The sequence below is a fragment of the Canis aureus genome, chromosome 3 (genome assembly GCF_053574225.1).
Source record: "Canis aureus isolate CA01 chromosome 3, VMU_Caureus_v.1.0, whole genome shotgun sequence".
Taxonomy (NCBI): domain Eukaryota; kingdom Metazoa; phylum Chordata; class Mammalia; order Carnivora; family Canidae; genus Canis; species Canis aureus.
In genome coordinates this window covers 40,758,549-40,777,229 of record NC_135613.1, presented here as the reverse complement: position 1 = coordinate 40,777,229, position 18,681 = coordinate 40,758,549, and the positions used below count along the sequence as shown (strand labels likewise).

Sequence of the window (18,681 nt, the reverse complement as noted above, 5' to 3'; positions counted from 1 at the left end):
ATAAATTTCCAATACACAGGTTAGAAAATAGTATCAATCTTTTCTAACAAAATAAAGATGCAAGCAAGCCACACAAAGTAGCAAATTTTAAGGCAAAATGAGAGAGTATTTTTCTTTTTAAAGAGTATTGTTTAATCTATAACAGGAGAAAGATAGCTAAGTAATCCCATGACAAGATATAACTTTACCTGTGCCATCTGTTGGATGACTGAGTTAAAGTCTTCATTTCCTGACTTAGGAGTCCAAGGAAATAACCCAGAGACAGTCAAATTATTAGAAGGTCTTTGAGCATTCCCATTAGTAATGGCACTGTCTGTAAACACTAGTAAACCTTTCCTAGAAAAATCAAAGTTGGTCGAACAATCTGAGGGTATGTGGCTGAGCTGTTGGAGAGAAAAACAAAAAGAATCATCAATAGAAACCTATAGAAAATAAATATTTCTATTCACTAAATATTATTTTTTGCCCATTACATATATAATCTGCATATTAAATATTTACATATAAAAACACAGATATATGAATCTGTGTTTGTAAGGCTATAAATTTATTTATCTAGTATTACGCAGATTTTTTTTAAAGATTTTATTTATTCATGAGAGACACAAAGAGGCAGAGACATAGGCAGAGGGAGAAAGCAGGCTCCCTTCAGGGAGCCCAGTGCAGAACTTGACCCTGGGATCACAACCTGAGCCAAAGGCAGACACTCAACCACTGAGTCACCCAGGTGCCCTATACAGAATATTTAATAGTTTAAAATATGTTGCTTTCTGGGGCACCGGGTGGTTCAGTCAGTTGAGTGTCCAACTCTTGGTTCCAGCTTGGGTTAAGATCTCAGGGTCACAAGACTAAGGAGTCTGCTTGAGATTCTTTCCCTCTCCTCTCCTCCCTCTTCCTCTGCCCTCTCCCAGCTCACATGCGCTCTCTAAAATAAATAAATCTTAAAAAAAAAAAAATGTGTTGCTTCCTGCCTTCTACCATTACCTCATTAACAGCATGTACAACACTTCATTACACTTCACATATACATCCAGTCAGTCGGATAAACATCTAAGACACTGAGCCCTTTTGCATTTCCATGTAGAAGGCCACAAAAAAATCCACAGGTAATTTCAACAAAAATAACAATAACAGTATTTACTGAATGATTGCTATGAGCAAGGTCTATACCAAACTCTTAACATATTATCTCATTTAATCCTTATAACAGACCTCAGAGATAATATTATTCCATTTGCAAACATGAAAACTAAGACACATAGGTTAAGTAATTTGCCCAAGATTAGTGGCAAATGAATCACAGAGATACTTAAACATCATAGAAAAAAAAAAAAAAAAAGGGAGAGAGAATCCTGTAATTATGGTGAATAGGAAAATAGAGGTTAATTTTTTAAATATCATTGGCTGTTTTGAGTGCTACCACAGTGGAATAAAGGTAACATCAAAAACGAATGTCAGGGCCATGATCCCACGTTCCTGGGATGGAACCCCATGTCAGGCCCCCTGTTCAGCTGAGTTTGTTGCCCTCCATACCCACCTTTGCCTCCCCAACCCACGTTCTCTCTTGTTCACTCTCTCTCAAGTGAATAAATAAAAGCTTACAAAAAAAAAAAAAGAATATCAACAGGATCTGATAGACAAAAATCAGCAACCATCAAAATTTTATGAAAACACTAAAAAAAATCAGATTTTACAGTTGAATGAATAAAAATATGATTATGCATATAACAACTCTAAACTGTATAAATATAAAAGACTGTTATTATGATGGATGGGTTGGTCGAATCCACTCTTAGTCCAGTAACAGATATGTAATGACCTTTCCCAATTTCTGTTGCTACCAACAGCATTCACTGTTGCACTATAGGATTCATCCCATGACCAAGGAATACCAATATGGGAAATGCTAAAATTATGGTATAAATTCTGATCTGGAGAAAGAAATTCACAAAAAGACATATGCGCAGGGTTTAATTCTTAATTAGTTATAAGAAAAATCACTTGCTAAATATTTATGGACAGTCATTTTGGTGTATCAGCAAAAACCACTGTTTTCCCAAATTTTATTAATTTTCTCCTAACAACCATGATACATTATCTCCAATTACATTTAATATTCTGCCAATGAGGGATCCCTGGGTGGCGCAGAGGTTTAGCGCCTGCCTTTGGCCCAGGGCACGATCCTGAAGACCCTGGATCAAATCCTACGTCGGGCTCCCTGTGCATGGAGCCTGCTTCTCCCTCTGCCTGTGTCTCTGCTTCTCTCTCTCTCTGTGTGACTATCATAAATAAATAAAAATTAAAATTAAATAAAATAATAAAATAAAGTAAAATAAAATAAATAAAATAAAATAAAATTCTGCCAATGGGATGCCTGGGTTGCTCAGTGGTTAAGCACCTGCCACATCAAGTGCCACATCAGGCTCGCTGCTTCTCTCTCTGCCTATGTCTCTGCCTCTTTCTCTGTGTGTCTCGAATGAATGAATGAATGAATGAATGAATAAAAATAAATAAATAAAATTCTGCCCAAAGTAATCCATAGGATAGCTACTATTCAAGCCCAGCTTGTAGAATAGATGATTTAAAATCAATTTGTCATCCCAGACCCCAAAACATAGCAACCAAGAGCACAACTAAAACTATTAATTTCTAGTACTCTAAGAAGAGGTGATATGTATCCAATAAGTCAACACCTGTGTATGTAGAAACTGCAAAAGTCCAGGTACTATGCTATATGTAGTGGAGGAAACATAAGTAAAACAGGAGTTATAATGCTAAAACTTTCTGATCAGAATATCTGTGACATTTAATACTTACTTTGATAATTATTTGACAAGAATTTTTTTAAAGATTTTATTTATTTATTCATGAGAGACACAGAAAGAGAAGTATAGACATAGGCAGAGGGAGAAGCAGGCTCCTTCCAGACAGCCCCATGTGGGACTCTATCCTTGGACCTGGGATCATATCCTGAGCTGAAAGCAGACGCTCAAATGCTGAGCTACCCAGGCATCCTAAGCATTTGATATTTGAGAGGTGTAAATAATATGCTACAAGGCTATGATCACTTCTTGCTAGAAAAAGACATCATGAAGAAAATACATTTTATGTATTTTCTAAACACCATTTTATGTTTTAAAGAAAATGCTGGAAAAAAGAAAGAAAGGGAAAGAAAAGAAAGAAAAGAAAGAAAAGAAAGAAAGAAGAGAAAGAAAGAAAGAAAGAAAGAAAGAAAGAAAGAAAGAAAGAAAGAAAGAAAATAAATAAATGAATGAATGAATGAATGAATGAATGAATGTTGGGAAGTCTGAAAGCACCTGACCTTTACATATTTAAATAAGTGCAACTTATATTCTAAAACCAAACACAAAATTTATTATAAACATTTTAGGTAGGCTTTATGCCCAACATGGGGCTTGAACTCAAGACCCCCAACATAAACATTCATATGCTTTACAGAGTAAACCAGCCAGGTACTCCCCCATAAACATTTTTAAACTATCCATGCCAATGCTACCTAGAGGTCATAGGGCCCAGTAGAGTCTTCTTGCTGAATTAAGCACACTTAGAGACAGTTGGTCTGTCTCTATCTCCTATCGCTCTTTGCTGTTTTGAATATACCAACATGTAAAACCCTGATGAGTAACTTACTTGCCCTTTCAGTTGCTTGATGGACTGCTGAAGTGTGAGTATTTGATTGAAGAGAGGGCTCTGTAGTGTCTCATAAAACAGAGAGAGCTTCTCATTCTGTGATGTGTCCCCCTTCTCCTGCAGTTTCATTTTTAGGCGATCAAGAACTTGTAGGACCTGCAGTTTATCTTGTTTGAAGAAGGATAATCAGAGCACAAGTTAATCTCATCGTACATTCCATTTTCCAACCACTAATTAATTTACTGATAGAAGTATATATCTAGTGTACCTGGAGCAGGATTTTCAGGCATTTTGAATTATTGTCTTCAATCCCTTTTAAAGAAACCTAAAGAAAAATTTCAAAATGCAAAAGATGGTTTTTTCATTAGTGTATAGTGGCTTATAGTTCTATTAAAGAAAAGCTCTAAGAACATTCTTCATCAAAAGACTTCACACAAATTCAAATTAAAATTACAATAAGGTGCCACTATATACCCACTAAGATGGCTAAAACTAGAAAAATAAAGACAATTTGTTAAGTGTTGACAAAGACGTGAAGAAACTAGAACTCTCAACATCACTAGTAGGAACATAAAATGGCACATGCACTTTGAAAAGTTGTTTGGTAGTTTCTTACAGAGTTAAAAATACACTTACTATATGACTTAGCACTTCCACTTCTAAATACTTACCCAAAAAAATGAAAATACAAACTCACAAAAGACCTATACGTGAATGTTCATTGCATTTTTATTTATAAAAGCCCTGAACTAATAACAGATGAATATATAAGCAAACTATAGAATGAAAACAGAATGCTCAGAAATAAAAAGGAAACAATTATAAATATATACAACATGGATCGATCTTGAAAACAGTACGTTGCAGGACAAACAAAGGTTACAGACTGTATGATTCCATTCACATGAAGTTCAATGTATAGTTCTAGATTAGTTTACCTGGGCAGGTAGAAAGGAGCTGAATGGTAAGGGATTTAAAGGAGCTTTTAGGGTAATCTTTCTAAATTTTGAATGGGGTACTTACTGTATTCATAGATGTGTATATTTGTCAAAATTCATTGACCTACATATTTTTTTTTTTTTTTGAGAGATACAGAGAGAGGCAGAGACACAGGCAGAGAGAGAAGCAGGCTCCCCACAGGGAGCCGGATGCGGGACTAGATCCCTGGACTCCGGGATTAGGACCTGAACAAAAGGCAGCCGTTCAACCCAACCGCTGAGCCACCGAGGTGCCCTAACCTACATATTTTAAATCAGTACATTTTATTGTTCACAAATTATACTTCAATAAAGTTGATTTTGATCCTGAACTGGAAAAGAACATCTAAATTATTTAAGAGATGAAGATTTTAGAGAGATTAGGAAAAAAAATCTCCAAGCTACACAGTCTGAGATTCCTTTTTTTTTTTTTTTTAATTTTTATTTATTTATGATAGTCACAGAGAGAGAGAGAGAGAGGCGCAGAGACACAGGCAGAGGGAGAAGCAGGCTCCATGCACCGGGAGCCCGACGTGGGATTCGATCCCGGGTCTCCAGGATCGCGCCCTGGGCCAAAGGCAGGCGCCAAACCGCTGCGCCACCCAGGGATCCCACAGTCTGAGATTCCTACCAGTCATCTGAATCTCCAAAACGTAACTACTCAAAATATTGGCATTTTCTGTTTTTATTCCAGTGATTTATTCAAACTGGCCTAAAATGTAATGTAATCACAACTGAAAATGCTAGCAAATCCTCTGCTATGACCAAAATGGCACTTTCACAGTGGTCATTTATACTAATGGTACACTAAGTTGTAGTGAACCATCAAAGAAATAGAGTATTATATAGTCAAAATCCTCTTAACATTAACTCTGGATACAGTCACCGAATGAGGTCTTTATCTTCAAATTCAAGGTCACAAAGTAAGAAAGCGTATTAAAAGCCAGTAAGGGATGCCATCTGCATTGATAAAAGGTCCAAGTATTCCATCCAAATGTTCACTGGATTCGGTGAGAACTACCAAAGAATAGCTGAATAGGGTGTCACAGAGACGCTACTGATGAGCTCAGCATCTCAATTGTGCGACCTTTCAAACTACCCATTGACAGGTAACTGAGTAACAAAAGACCAATACAATGGCACTGTCCTTTTCTATAGCAGCCTGAAGCCCTAGAGGATTGACAAGAGCAGCTCTGCAGTCATTAATACATCAACCTCTCTGAAAGAAAGAATGCAAGCTAAAACTCTGAGATGCAATTTTTTTACTGTCAGATTGGCAATTTATTTTTAAAATTAATAGCATGTACTCTAGATGTCATGGAAAAACAGGTGGGAATATAAATTTGCACAATCTTTTAAGAGAGCAACTTAGCAATAGCTATCAATATATTAAACCTGCATTCTCTTTTACTCGGAACAATACTTCTGAGGATCTCTCCTAAAGAAATACTTGGAAAGGTCACACAGATGCATGGTACAAGGATACTTACTTCATTGTTGAGAACAAAACTCCTGGAAAAATTAAACTCTTAAAAGCAATCTGTCATTGTAATAATAAAGTAGGTTGGAATATACTGAAATGAGAACGGGAGGAAAATAGTTAACAGTAAGCCTGTGGCTGCCTCTTTCAGGGAGGAATTCCCAGCTTGATAACCAGAACCCCTTACAAACATCCTCAAGGTTTTTATTTTTTCCTCAAGGTTTTTAATAGATAACAGCCCCTCATTTTTAAATGTCAGGAAATACCTGATCTGTCTTAATTGCTTTTTATACATAATCTGAGAATGTATGGATTATGGGTCATGGCTGACTAGAAGATAGGAGATAATCACACAGACACTTTCTGTATGTGTAAGTAATGGAATATAAAACTCAGGATTCCCCAAACACAAAAGGTTTCCTTTGAGAAAAATGTGTTTATACATACTGTTGAGAACTTGGTTAGTAACCCAAAACAAAAACGTGTTCTAAGGTTGAATTTACTCCTGTAAACAAATTAAAAATTACAGTTAAAGTCTGACAGAAATACATTTATAAGGGACTTAATGTCAATCTATATGTAACTAGGTATTTTAAGTGTGTCAATAACATGTCCTAAGAAGAAAAGTGACATTCTTTGGGACGCCTACTGGCCAGATAGAGTTTCTCCAGCAAGAAACGTCCATGCCTACCTCCTGCCTGTAACCGCTGAATCATGAGTAAGGTCTGGTGATGTTTGATCTCTTGTTTGCATGAGCATGCTTTGATTCAACCCTCTATGTTAACACAAGGATGTTATCAAACATACACAACTGAAGAGGGAAAACAAACTTTCAGGATATGTGCATTATTCTTTCTGTAAGAAAAAAATATGTGTCTGTATGTAGGTTTTAGTGATTACTTCTAGAATGTGGGGATGGGGAGATAAAAAAGATTAAACTTTAACAGATTTTAGTGCTGTCTGAACTTTATTTTATAACTTAAAAATTAGAAAAGGGGGCACTAGATGGCTCAGTTAATCATCTGTCTTCAGTTCAAGTCATGATTTCAGGGTCCTGGGATGGAGCCCTGGATCAAGCCCGCATTGGGCTCCTGGCTCAGTAAGGGACTTGCTTCTTCCTCTCCTTCTGCCTGCTGCTCCCCCTGCTTGTGCTCTCTGTCAAATAAATAAATAAAATCTTAAAAAAAAAACAAAACTAAACTAAAAAAGACATAAAATAATGGCTAAGATGGCCTAATGAGAGAGCAAGCAGGTACAAAGATAATGACAACACAACAGGACAATTATATTGTAAGGCATATACATCAATAGCAGAGGTGTATGCCATGTGCTAAGTGAAATCACAAGGGGAGAGGGACTAAACCTGGGTGGGGATGGTTAGAATGCTGGAATGAGAACACATTAGAAACTTCTCTTGTAAAAGCTAAAGAAAGAGGTGTAAAAGGAGAGTGAAAAAAAAATGAAAAAAAATAAAATAAAAAAATAAAAGGAGAGTGATCATTTGCCCTCATTTGCCTAAAATAGTCTCAGAATACAGAACATCATTATGGATAGTGTTCCATTTCTCTCTCAAAAGTGCTGCAGTTACTGATAGAAAAGATGTGGCATACATACACACACACACACACACACACACACTCACACACAAATAGGTATTATTCAGCCATAAAAAAAAAAGAGACTTTGCCATTTGTGACAACATAGATGGGCCTACAGAGTATTATGCTAAGTGAAATAAGTCAGAGAAAGATAAACGTCGTATGATTTCACTTATATATGAAATCTAAAAAATAAAACGAGTAACCAAACAAAAACAAAAACCACCTCTTAAATAGAGAGAACTGTTGGTTGCCAGAGAGGAGGTGGGTGGAGGGATAGATAAAGATGATTAAGAGGTACAAACTTTCATTTATAAAATTTTTAAAAATTGTGTCAGTTTGAATGACATATAGGGTTACCCTTGGTCAGTGGTATTCAAATTTTAGCACCCATTGTTGAGGGCTTGTTGAAACACAAGTTGCCAGGGCTCACCCTCAGAGTTTCCAATGCTGCAGGTCTGAAGAAAGCCAGAGAATTTGCAGTTCTAACAAAGTTCCTATGTGATCCTGACACTACTAGCCTAGAGACTGTACACAGGTATAAAAGCTCATAAATTTCTGTGAGGAATATTAATTAGCTTTAAATGACCTAGTATAAGGTCTCTGGACATAGGAAATAATGTTGTTTTTGTGTTGGGGGGATTGTTTTGTTTTTTGGTTTTGGGGCTTTTTTCTTACTGCAAATGTGGACTGCAAAATGGATGCTTGGTTCACAGAAAGATAAGTACCCAAACTGAGAATAAGCATTTAGAAACCATGCAATGTGGCAGAGTAATGCTGATCTATTCAATTTAGTAATATAACCTTGACTTACCTTTTATTTCTTTTTTTAATGTCGTTTTTTTAACAATTCATTTTTCCGATAAATAATGCTACAAAAATATCAGTCCTTGAAAGAGTGGGGGTGCAGGGAAATCCTGATCTCTTCACCGACAGTTTAAGAAGCACAGACTTATATAGACTTTGAGAGGGTCCTTGTAAATAATGCTAATTAGACTGGTCTTTATCCTGTAAGCAACAGGAAGTAATTAAAGGCTTTTAAGTAGGGATGTATTGAGTCCAGATTTCTATTTAAAAAGGTAATTCTGGTAATAGGATAGATTAGTGGTCTTCAAACATTTTTAAACACACATTCCCATCAGTGAGAATATGTTGACCGTTCACCTTACTTTTTTATAATTATATACACATACTATTATAAGTTACATGTCATATGTTTCAAAACATACATAAAATAAAAATGCCATGAAAATAAGGTAAAAACACTAAAAAGCAAGGGTTTATTGTCATCTTCCTACCATCCCAATGGATCACCCTGTACATTTTGGAATCCATGGTGTAGAGTATTCCTCGGTAAAGGTTACGAGTAAAAACTGATTGGCTATCCAACCTCTGACTGGTATTTAATAAAGGCTAAACTTTATCCACCAAGCAGGTCTGGAAAATTACTACAGTCCACGGTGTTAGGTAATATCTAGGGAAGAGGACTAAAGTCTTCAGAGTATACGAGGACAGAAAGAAGAAATACAACACTCGACAGCTGAATATCCAGGAAGCAGTACAGGCTAAGTGGTCTTAAATCTTCAACCAGGGATCCCTGGGTGGCGCAGCGGTTTGGCGCCTGCCTTTGGCCCAGGGCGCGATCCTGGAGACCCGGGATCAAATCCCACATCGGGCTCCTGGTGCATGGAGCCTGCTTCTCCCTCTGCCTATGTCTCTGCCCCTCTCTCTCTCTCTCTCTCTCTCTCTCTCTCTGTGACTATCATAAATAAATAAATATTAAAAAAAAAAAGAAATCTTCAACCAAACAACTCTGAACTATTTGACTATGCTGAGAAACAGGGAATCTTAAGTTTGTTTAAACATGGTAAAGCAGAGTCTAACTTGTCAGAGATAGGCTACCTAGAATTGGTCATCGCCTGGATATTAAAAAGCCACAGTGTGCCGCTATCCTCATAGTTGTACAGAGAAGGCATAGTTATTATGCTCAGTGGCTTCCACTCCATCATTGATCAAGAGAGTTTGAGCCATGAATTTTTCATGTCTGGTTCACTGTAGGATTTGACTGAAGGAAATTATTATAATATTGTGGCTTTTCCTTAATACCCATGCCTTTAGCCATCACCAATTAATGGAGTATTTGAAAAAAGTGATGCAGAGATACAAATTTGATTTAAATTTCTAGGTGGAGGAAACTTATTGAATAGATTTATTAACCTCCTCAGTTCAAGAACTGAAGTGAAATAAGGACCCTGAAAAACATACTTTTCAGATTCCCTATAGCACACAGAATAAAACGCCCCAAGACATCATATACTTCTACCTTGAACATTTGGGAGAAAAAGATCACTGGCAATCAGTTTGGCAAACTACAGGTATTCAGTATCTAACTGCAGCTATGAATTGGGAGATCACAAACTCCTCATTGGGAATTCTCCAGAGTGCAAGGGAACCAGGGAGTTCGAACAGTCTAAAAGCCATTAACTTTAAATGAAGTCGTGATTTCAGAAGTTATTCAATAATACAAGTCCACGAACAAATTAAAGTTGCTATTGCTTCCTTTAGTGTGCAAAGCTCAGGTTGTATCTAATTATCATGCCTTTGTCCCCAAAGCTCAGCATTTGTGAGGTACCAATTAAATGGGAAACAAACACTCCTAGCCAAAGTAAACACATCTGCTACCATGCTAATGTGGATTCAAGACAGTTGTCATAGTCTCGTATCCCTAACAAATGACGAGGCCTTTTCTTAAACCCGTTACATGTAAAAGATAATATATTTTTGGCTGCTGCCAAAACACTACATTCCTGGAATTCTAGAAACAGATATATAAATTCCAGAACAATCTTGATATTTTGGGGCCATATGCTTAAGCGTAAGCAACGCTTAATCAAGTCCACTGAATGCTGAAATTGAAGATGAACAATACCATTGATAAACTCTGAATCAGAACTGAATTGAGGGATCCCTGGGTGGCGCAGCGGTTTAGCGCCTGCCTTTGGCCCAGGGCGCGATCCTGGAGACCCGGGATCGAATCCCACGTCGGGCTCCCGGTGCATGGAGCCTGCTTCTCCCTCTGCCTGAGTCTCTGCCTCTCTCTCTCTGTGTGACTATCATAAAAAATAAAAAAAAATAAAAAAAATAAAGAACTGAATTGAGTCAGTTCTTCAGACTAAGCCAGTTGGCTAAGTACTAATTTTCTTATTGAACTATTCAAAGTTAATCAATGCATATCAATATTCTGCCTGTGATTTGGCCAGGGTTTAAGAAGGAAGTTAAACTGTTTTATGGTAGGCTTTTGTATTTCTGTTGGCAGTTTTCTCTAATGATTGACCAAAAAAAAAAAACCAACAACAACAAAAAAAAAATCCCCAAATCTGAGCAATTTTCACACTTGTGGATCTCTAACTAGTGTAACTACTGTAACTAGTCCCCCACTGGGAAGATCCAGGTATTCATAAATGATTACTTTCCACCTCAAATATTCTGTTCAATTCTCCCCACGCTGTAGGCTGTATGCCCTTCTCTCCAGAAATGCCATCAGGGCATTTTCCGGCATGCTTTGTGATATTCCAAACAATCCTAGAAATTGTGAAATAGACCAAACAAGGTTTGCCACCAGTGTTCATCTTCCTCTCCTTCTTCCTCCTGACCTTTTCTCCAGACCATTTTATCTGTCACTAAATCACATAATTCACCTTTTGGTGTCTACTAAGCACCAAACGCAAGGTCATTCTGTAAAACATCTCCTTTATCTTAACAACATAGTATTATTATCACCCTCAATCTGCAGTTGCAGAGAACTTGCTAAAACTTCAAAAAAGCAGGAAGAGAAATTTCACCTTGGGAGGAGGGAAGGTCAACTGTTAATGACTTTAAAAATGAGAGTTGGATATTTCACATTTTTAACGAAGAGAGAATGTTTGTCAACCTAACCCTCAACATCCACTTAACTCACTCCCCCTCCTACCATACTCTTGTCCTGGGGCTTCATTAAAATCTCCAGAAATTAACTCCAAGGGGTCCTGACTGCCCTTTTCAAGGCAGAAGTCTTATCCAGCCCCTATTGTCAAAGTCACAACTATCAATTAGGGGCCAAGGTTACATGAAAATTTGTCTGCCCCTGAAAGCTACCTACTAACTAGGCAAGATATGCAGAACACCGAAAAAAAAAAAAAAGAAAAAGAAAAAGAAAAAGGCAGGACTGTTTTTTTGTTTTTAAGAGTAAGATCAACACGAGAGAACGCTCGCTCACCTCACAGAGACTTTACTCTTTTTTCTTTTTAAGTTTAAGTAATCTCTACACCTAACATGGGGCTAGAACCCACAACTCCAAGAACAAGAGTTGAGTTGAGTCACATGCTCCTCCAACTGAGGCAGCCGGGTGCCTCCCACTAACCTCTTTTAACCTGAAGGCAGTTTTACAGATGCATGTAATCAATATACAGAGAATTCAAATATGAAATTCTTAAAACACACACTACCTTTGTTCACAATATTGTCATTCGATGGGTTTTTAAACTATATAAATGGCCACCGCACTATATATTTATCCTTCAGCAATTTGTTTTATCTTATCCTTACAGTTTTAAGATTTAGTCATAAGAATATATGCAGCTTCTTTATTCACTGTAACTAGTAAACAGACTTCCACTGGAGGAATTTGTTCCCCCAATCTCCCGCGAATGAGAATTTAGATTGTTTCCTATTGGTGACAAACGTAAAAAAGGATTAGAACTAAATACCTACCTCACTAATCTGTTTTCCCATTGATTCAATAACCAATTCATAAAATAAGGAATATTCTATACCCTATGAGCTTTGAAATCATGGAGACCTGGGATCTACTGCTAGGATCAGCTCTGTGTTCTTATGCCAATTGTTTAAATTTCCCTATACCTCCAATTCCTCATTCGTGAGTTAATGAAAATTACTACATACTTACAGTTAAAAGGACAAGACAAGGTCTCATAAAACATAAAGCCTGGCACACAGCCTACATTCAATACAGAGTAGCGACTACTGTTAGCAACAACATTGCTTTTCAATCAAAATTATTTAAAGTATTTTAGGGGCTTCAAAAAAACTAATAATTTTTTTAGCTGAGATTTTGCTGTGTACTCCATAATGGTTATTTCTCAGCAGACAGAACACAAATGTTCAGTAATGCAATAAAAACAAGGGAGGGGAGAGTGGGAAGGCCAATAACTTGGGAATTTTAAAAACCTATTTATAAGTAGGAACATAAGTGCTTCAGTCAACTAAACCCTCTCAAGGATAAACATACTCATGGTGAATCCTAACCCAGTGCTGTTCAACAGAACACTGTGAACCACAAAAATAACTCCAATTTTTCTAGTAGCTGCTGAAAAAAGTTAAAAGCAACATGGAAAGTTAATTTTAATAATATATTTTACTTCACCCAATATATACAACCATTTCAACATGTAAATAATATTAAAATATTAATGAGGTATCTTTGTTTCTTTTACACTAAATCTAAAAAAAAAAAAAAATCTGACATGTCTTTTACATTTGCAGCACCTCTCCATCCCAACTGGACCTATCTGAAGTGCCCAATATGTGCAAGTAGCTAACCATGTTGACAGCACAGTTTTTACCTATGACTTTTCAGAAAGATCCCTGTACAGTTTTGTTTACCAGCTAAGATGGTCTCTAAGGCTTTTATCAAAGTAACTCACAAACTTCAGTTCTTCCCAATAAAAATAGCACAACTCCATTAACTTTGTCAGAATTTATCAGAGTGGAAGAACAAAAGGGCATAGAATATGGCTCACAGTTTTATAAGACACATTCTTAAACAGGATTTAATTTCAACCTCCCCGAAGCTCACTGAGGTAGATCATTTACAGATGGGAAAACAGAGGACCAGGGTTAAGTGACTTGTCAAGAGTTATATGGTAAGTGGACCCAGTACCATGTCTCCAAACCCCACAGGCTGCACAGCTGTACAAACGCAAAACATAAGTGGGCTCTTCATCTTCGGCAAAGATCCACCCCAATGACTGAAGTAAGAGTAATGACAGGCTCTAAATTTCTATTTGCACCAAAACTTAAACTTAAAATGAGGCCTTTAAAAAAGGCATCCAAATCTATACAATCTGAGTACTAGCAAACCATAGATAGCAATGGTCAAGTGATCTCAAATATAAAGATGGAATAGTTTTGGCTCTCAAAAATTTACTACCAAGGTGAGCAAATCTTTACAAATTAAATTCCATTTTGGCTTCCCCAACCTAATGTATTTTTGTTAAACTTTAACAAAGCAAGGAAACTCAGACTACTTGATTGTTTAGTTTAAGGACCGTTACTAAATGTTTTTAAGTAAAAATACAATTCAAAGGATTACTGAAGGGACACCTGGGTGGCTCAATGGTTAAGCATGTGATCCCTGGGTCTGGGGATCAGAGTCCATATTGGGCTCCCTGCATGGAACCTGCTTCTCCCTCTGCCTATGTCTCTGCCCCCACCCCCCCACCCCCCCCCCCCGTGTGTCTCTCACGAATAAATAAGTAAAAGCTTTAAAAACAACAACAACAACAACAAAAGATTACTGAATGCTGAACCCCTAAGAATCACAAGGTTCTAGTAGTAAAATTACTGTGGGAAAATACACAGGTTTCCCTTTTTAAGAATACTAACTGAAAGACAAGATACCACAATTTTATTAGTGATTACTTTCAGTGATAAGTGAGTTTATTTTCTCCAATGTTCTATGACAAATATAGGTTAGCTTTATAGTTTAATATTAATAAATGAGTTAAACTTATTAAGGCCTTCAGAGGTGTCTGTTTGGCTCAGCCAGTAGAGCATGTAACTCTCAATCTCTCTGGGTGAGTTTGAGCCCCAATCTTGGAGGTAGAGTTTACTTTAAAAATAATAAAATAAATGTATTAAGGCCTTTAAACACAGATAAGAGCTTAATAGCAGTTCTTTTCCATTTTTTAAATTTTTAAATTTTTTTTTAATTTTTCATTTTAAACACAACTATCATTCTAATGCCAGTCATCTTATGTGACTTTTAACAGGATCTCAATTAGCAAGAGCAAATCTCTTCAGAACGGAGTCAACAAGTTCTATCTCATAAAGTACCTTCCAGCTCCGATATTTATTAACTTTTTAATTATTTTAAAAATTAATAACCCTTATATAGGCGACAGAAGCCCAGAAACATCAAGTTCATTTTAGTTAAAAGTCACAATCCGTCCCCCCTCCTTTCTGATACAGCGCAATGAAGGATTTTAGTTTTTAGGCTCACAAGCTTTTTTCTAAAAAAAAAGATGTGTACAAATGAATTTGCAGCCAATAGGAGCTTATACCCTAGAATGTGATATCATCATTCTCAGCGTAACTGAGATTTCTTCTTCTAGGTCTCCAGGAGGCTTCTTCATCAAGAAACACTTGGTTGTTGCGCACCTATCCTGGACCTTAGAAGCAACTTAAAGACAAACAGGGCCCTGAAAGGCCAACCCTCTCGATCGCAGAGACAAACCAGTAAACAACTAATTCGAATCCAAAGTGGCAAGAGCCATCTGGAGCTGTGACAAAGTGCCAAATGAACACTCGTGGGGGAGATGATTTTGGCCCACCTCCTGGGTGCGCCGCCGGGGGGGGGGGGGAGGGGGGCTCGGAGTGGGGGAGGGGAGGACTTGAACAAGTTCTCCCGAGCTGGACTTCAGGCAGGAATCCAGCCGTAGCCCCAGAAGCTGGAAGCCACAGTACTTTCCATCTGATCCTCCCCATCATAAAAAAAAAATAAAAATAAATAAAAAAAAGCGAGGCTCGCAGAGCCCAGGGCTGACCGGCGGCCCGGGAACCCGGCTACGTGACCCGCCGGCCGGCAGGTGGGGCCGGGGCCAAGCCGTCCTCTCCGGTAAGATCCGGGGCCCCGACCCCCTCCTTCTCCGGGCCCGCGCCGGCCACCACCTGTTCGCTCCTCTCACCGTCCCCAGTTGGGGAAGAGACTCCGCCCCGCTCGGGGGCCAGGCGCGGGCGGCGACCCGGGGCCACGACGTGGTCCCCGCCAGCCCCGGAACAGGAGCGGCCCGAGATCTGAGCGCCGCCAGGGCCTGGCGAGGCTGCGCGGCTCCGCGGCCGGCGGCCCCCGCGAGCGGGGCACGGAGCGGGCAGGGGCGCGGGGGGCGGGGGGGCGGGGCGGGGGCCCCCCGGGGCTCAGGGCGGCGCCCCGCACCCTCCCGGGGCTGGCGGGGCGCCCACCGCCTCCCGGGGGCGGGCGCAGGGCGCGCTGCGGGGCGGGGAGGCGGGCTCGGGCGCCGCGGGAGAGGAGCGCGGTCCCGCCCGCCTGGGGCGCGGGGAGCAGCGCCCGCCCCGCACGCGCCCGCCCCGCCGGGACCCCCGCCTTACCTGGGCTGGCGGCGGCGCGGCCTCGGGCCTGCCTCACCTGGGCGGAAGTGAGCGGCCCCGGGTGACCGCGCCTCACCTGGCAGGCCCTGCCCTCACCGCGACCCTCCCCGCCCGGGGCGGGGCGCCGGGGTGGCGCGGGAGGCGACTCGGAGGCGGGAGGGCGGGGGCGGCGGGCTTCCCTCTCTGCTGCAGGTGAAAGTCGCCTGGCTGGGGGCCGGGGGCGGGTTAGAGAACCTGCGAAGGGAGGGGTCTGGGGCCGAGTGGGCAGGTAAACCGCCAAGGGGTGCGGGCAGCCGGCGCCGATGCGCAGGGAGAGCTGGCTGGACAGGTGTTGTAGGAGGGCTGGGGGGAGAGCGAGACCCGAGGTCAGGCAAGTGAAAGGAGGATATGGACGAAAGCTTGGTCAGATCTAACTAGTCCCCCACATTCCCTTTCCTTTCAGTTCGGTCATCTCTCCCTTGTGTTTTCTATATGGGCTGATCCAACATAAAATCCTAAGAAGTACACCTGGGCAAATTTGGTTGGGGGAATAAAGGAATCAGGCAATATGGGTCTGCAATACGCCGGGCACTATCTTATACATACTGATGTGGAAAACAAGGCAGAAGAAAAAATATTAACTTTCCTTACCATCTACAGCCCATTGACAAGCCCTTGAAACAGGCAGAGAAACTGTATTCTAGGAACTCCGGTGCCTGGATGTTAATACCTTGCTAAGGGCAAGAGGCAATCTTAGCATGGCCCCCTGGATCCTGTAAGTCTACTTTACCATATAAAAAATCTCTTTGGAAACTTAATCTCTACCCACAAGATACATGTTGGTAGTCATCCTCCAAGGATATGACCCACTGATTTACATCTAAAAGGTCTCAAGCCTGAGAGTTTACTAAATAATAATAAATGACCTTTCCCAGTAATAGCCAGCCCCCTCCAGATCCTGGAAACCTTCTTTCCAAAATACCTGACAAAATACCTAGGAGGCTTACCCTATCCCTAACCCCTCCCAACTTGAAAGTCTATAAATGGGCCACTTCCTCTTGACCAGCATGAAGCTCTTTCTGCTCGTGCGTGTTATCCCCATGTTTCTTTAAAAAAAAAAAAAAAAACTTTTCTTTTGCACCAAAGATGTCTCAAGAATTCTTTCTTGGCTGTTGACTTTGAACCTGACACATCTTTCCTACCTCATTTTCCATACCTCATTTTCTCTGTGAAGAAATTGATGAAGAGGGCAGCCCCGGTGACGCAGCGGTTTAGCGCCGCCTGCAGCCCGGGGCGTGATCCCGGAGACCCTGGATCGAGTCCCACGTCGGGGTCCCAGCGTGGCGCCTGCTTCTCCCTCTGCCTGTGTCTCTGCCTCTGTGTGTGTGTGTGTGTGTCTCAATAAATAAATAAATACATAAATACATAAATAAATAAAATCTTTAAAAAAAGAAAGAAAGAAATTGATGAAGAAACTGTGCTCCTGATAGGTCAAGTGATTTGCCCAAAGTTTGGGACAACATAGGATTTTCTGACTTTTAAATCCTGTGTTGACTGCACTGTACGTTTTAACATTTTTATTCTTTATTTTGTAATATTTTATTTATTTATTCATGAGAGACACAGAGAGAGAGGCAGAAACATAGGCAGGCTCCCAGCAGGCAGCGAATGTGGGACTCTATCCTGGACCCTGGGATCACACCCTGAGCCAAAGGCAGGCGCTCAACCACTGAGCCACCCAGGTGCCCCACTTGAGCCACCCAGGTGCCCCATAAATAAAATCAACCGCTGAGGCTGCTTCACCCTCTTCTTCTCCCTCTGCTCCTTCCTGTCACTCATGCACTCACACACTCTCTCTCAAAAAAATAAAATCTTAAAAAAAAAAAAGAACTTTTATCCTCATAGCACAATTGAAAGGAAGATACGGAGATTTCCCATATACCTTTTACTCCCACACATGCACAGCTTCCTCCTCTATCAACATCCACTACCACTACCAGAATGGTATGTCTGTTACCACTGATGAACCTGTATTGACAAATCATAATCACCCAAACTCCACTTTTTATATTAAGGTCCACTCTTGGTGGACCCAAGACCCATTCTATGGGCTTAAACAAACAGATAGTGACACGTATCTACCATTATTATAGTATCATATAGAGTATTTTCACTGCCTTAAAAATCGTCTTGTGCCCTGCCTATTTATCCCCCGTTCACCCCCCCAACTCCTGGCAGCCACTGGTCTTTTTATTCTCTCTGTAGTTTTGCCTTTCCCAAAATATCAGATAGTTGCAATCATATAGTATATAGCCTTTTTACATCAGCTTCTTTTACTTACAAATATGCATTTAAGGGGCACCTGGGTGGCACAGCTGGTTGGGCACCTGACTCTTGGTTTCAGCTGGGGTTGTGATCTCAGGGGTGTGGGATCAAGCCCCACGTCAGACTCTGCTAGGCGCAGGGTCAGCTTGGAATTCTTTCCCTCTCTCATGGCCTCTCCCCCAGCACTTGAACTCTCTCTCCTAAAATAAATATTAAAAAATATATATTTTAGGGCAGCCCCGGTGGCTCAGTGGTTTAGCACCACCTTCAGCCCAGGGTGTGATCC

General features: G+C 40.1%; 1 protein-coding gene across 8 annotated transcripts in view; it reads right to left on the bottom strand.

Annotated features, from left to right (window-relative positions):
* PATJ (PATJ crumbs cell polarity complex component) overlaps positions 1–16,223 on the bottom strand; it is a 354,601-nt gene extending 338,378 nt beyond the window's left edge. For 4 of the 8 annotated variants that reach the window (XM_077892027.1, XM_077892033.1, XM_077892031.1 and 1 more), the window contains exons 1-4: positions 16,092–16,222; positions 3,920–3,976; positions 3,652–3,818; positions 189–383 (exon numbers count right to left, since the gene is read on the bottom strand). In XM_077892027.1, the coding sequence (XP_077748153.1) occupies positions 189–383; positions 3,652–3,818; positions 3,920–3,941 (384 nt within the window). In that variant the 5' untranslated portion in view covers positions 3,942–3,976; positions 16,092–16,222. Of the gene's footprint in view, positions 1–188; positions 384–3,651; positions 3,819–3,919; positions 3,977–15,046; positions 15,183–16,091 lie in introns of those variants that run through there. The other 4 variants (XM_077892029.1, XM_077892034.1, XM_077892030.1 and 1 more) reach the window with 3 other exon arrangements.
* Positions 16,224–18,681: the final 2,458 nt, after the last annotated feature.